This window comes from Adiantum capillus-veneris, chromosome 10, assembly GCF_014529385.1.
Source record: "Adiantum capillus-veneris isolate H3 chromosome 10, ASM1452938v2, whole genome shotgun sequence".
Taxonomy (NCBI): domain Eukaryota; kingdom Viridiplantae; phylum Streptophyta; class Polypodiopsida; order Polypodiales; family Pteridaceae; genus Adiantum; species Adiantum capillus-veneris.
In genome coordinates, this window is record NC_140940.1 from 19,235,293 (window position 1) to 19,237,366 (window position 2,074).

The 2,074-nt window shown below is 39.4% G+C and overlaps 1 protein-coding gene across 1 annotated transcript; it reads right to left on the reverse strand.

Moving 5' to 3' along the window:
* Positions 1–984: 984 nt before the first annotated feature.
* LOC147448518 (uncharacterized) lies at positions 985–1,512 on the reverse strand. The gene has a single exon (XM_086522401.1). It carries the CDS (start codon positions 1,510–1,512, stop codon positions 985–987), a length of 528 nt encoding a protein of 175 aa, XP_086378527.1.
* Positions 1,513–2,074: the final 562 nt, after the last annotated feature.

Genomic DNA, 2,074 nt, shown 5'->3' on the forward strand with positions numbered 1-2,074 from the left:
CATTTTAATTCTTTGTGATGTATGTATGAAAAATAAAGTGAGCCAACAGCAAACCCTCACAACTTACTACAAAAACTTATTCATATGCAACACCATAGTTTCATCTTATAAACTTCAAAATATGGAGTACAAAAAACATGAGTAGCGCACTACAAAAAAGGCTAGAAGTGTTCACAAAATACAAGAATATGTAGGTGTTCACACTCTTGCGAGGGCAGTACGAAGCTCATCTTTTGTTAAAGCAGATTGGTGGACTAGCTTATTGGTTTCCAACTCAAGTTTCAAGTGGCATAAGAAGACACAATAGATGTGTTTACATGGCATGTAGCATGTTGCTATGCATGATCGATGCAGAAAATCATCACATGTACATGATGGAAACACACAAATAGTAACATTGTATGGAGCTCCTTTTCTCTTTGACCCTTGTGTAGTCAAAATGAACTCAACATATTCCCGTTGCTGAGCCACATTTGTTTGCACTACCTGATATTCCATAGACATTGCAACAAAAATTCTTGTTTGCATTTCCTTACTAATTGCTCTTCTAAAGATGAATTTTTGACCCTCTCTGTATTCTGGCCGTTCTCCCTTGTTTGCAATGCTTTGTTTCGGACCTGTAGGGGATTTAACAACACGTCTGTGTTACGCCTTCCAAAATAAATCCTCCTTTTTGAAGATAAAGAATCTCATTAGGATTGAGACATGTTCCAATTGCCACAACCCATTTTGTTGGTGCAGGTGATAGTAACCCATAATTTGCAGTTGTCAGTTCCCAAGTGTTCTCCACACAATCACCACAAAACCATAGCATTTGTGGTTGAATATTGGATTCATCCTTTGAGACACGAATTCTTCCATAGAAAGAAGGGGCATGAACTCCCTCGTTCCCAGCACGCCCCTTTGAATCTATGTATTTTTGACACTTTGATTTTATGGTTCTAATATATCCCTCACATCGTACCATGCTTCGGGATTGGTACGTCATATAGCCCACATTGTTGGACTAACATCCACCTCGCTTATTTGTGTAGTCACTTCATTTTGACTAGCGCTCGCCGCTAGATAAGAGTGCCTTTGGGGCACTGGCTTAGTGATCCTTTGAAACTCTGGCCGATGAGAATTAAACTCATGAATTGGTGACACAATTGATCTAGGTCTCTTTTTTCTCTCTGTTGCAGTATTCTCATATCCAATGTCTGCCTCTGATCCAACTCCAATTTCCTCTGCAACTTCATTTGTGAGGTCTATTATTTTTCTTTGTGAGTATGATCTTTTAGTCCACATTGCATCTCTTTGTTGCAAATTACAAAGGTTTGGTCCAGATCCTATGTGTTGCCCTTTCAAAAATGCATCATGCCTAGCCCCTTGCAAACAAGAGGCTATGAGGTCTGAGAGACATGCTTCATACAAAGACATGTATTTGACCCCATTGTTCGTATCCAACCAACTCCCATGAATTGACTCTGAAAGGTTACTCCTTGGAACCGAATATCTATCATCTTCCTCCATTGCCTGCAAAAATGTTTACATTGTTAGTGACAACAAGAAGTAATCATGTGTGGATGTACTATTTGTGAATAGAAAATATGTACCTTCAAAATGTATTCTCCCCAATGCAAATTCCTTGCATGCCACCATGAAATAAAAGTCTCAAGCATACTTTCATTTTTGGGTTTGGCATTACCCATTTCCAACCTCACAAAGAGAATCTAGTTCATTTTTTGCACTCTCAGCAGTAGGCGAGTTTTTCCAAGCTCTGCACCTAATTTTGAATTCTTCTTGGTTCTCTGGAGAAATGCACTTTCTAGAATGCTTCTCCAAGTTGTCCTCCCAATTCCACAAACAAGTTCTTTCCTTACCTTCCATAACATTCTGAGGACCTCCATTAAATATTGTCCTCACAGCCAACCAATTTTGTTGAGCCTCATCAGCCATAAAACCATGGAACTCAGTAGCACTAAAACCCTCCTTTTCCATGACCTCATTCACCAAATTCCAAAATAGTACTTGAGCCTCTGTGTCCTCACTCTTGAACTCCCCAATGGCTATAGTTTGGAGCTCTTGCATAAAG

Coding starts and splice junctions, on each gene's coding strand:
- LOC147448518 (XM_086522401.1), bottom strand. CDS start 1,512: ATGGAGGAAGATGATAGATATTCGGTTCCAAGGAGTAACCTTTCAGAG.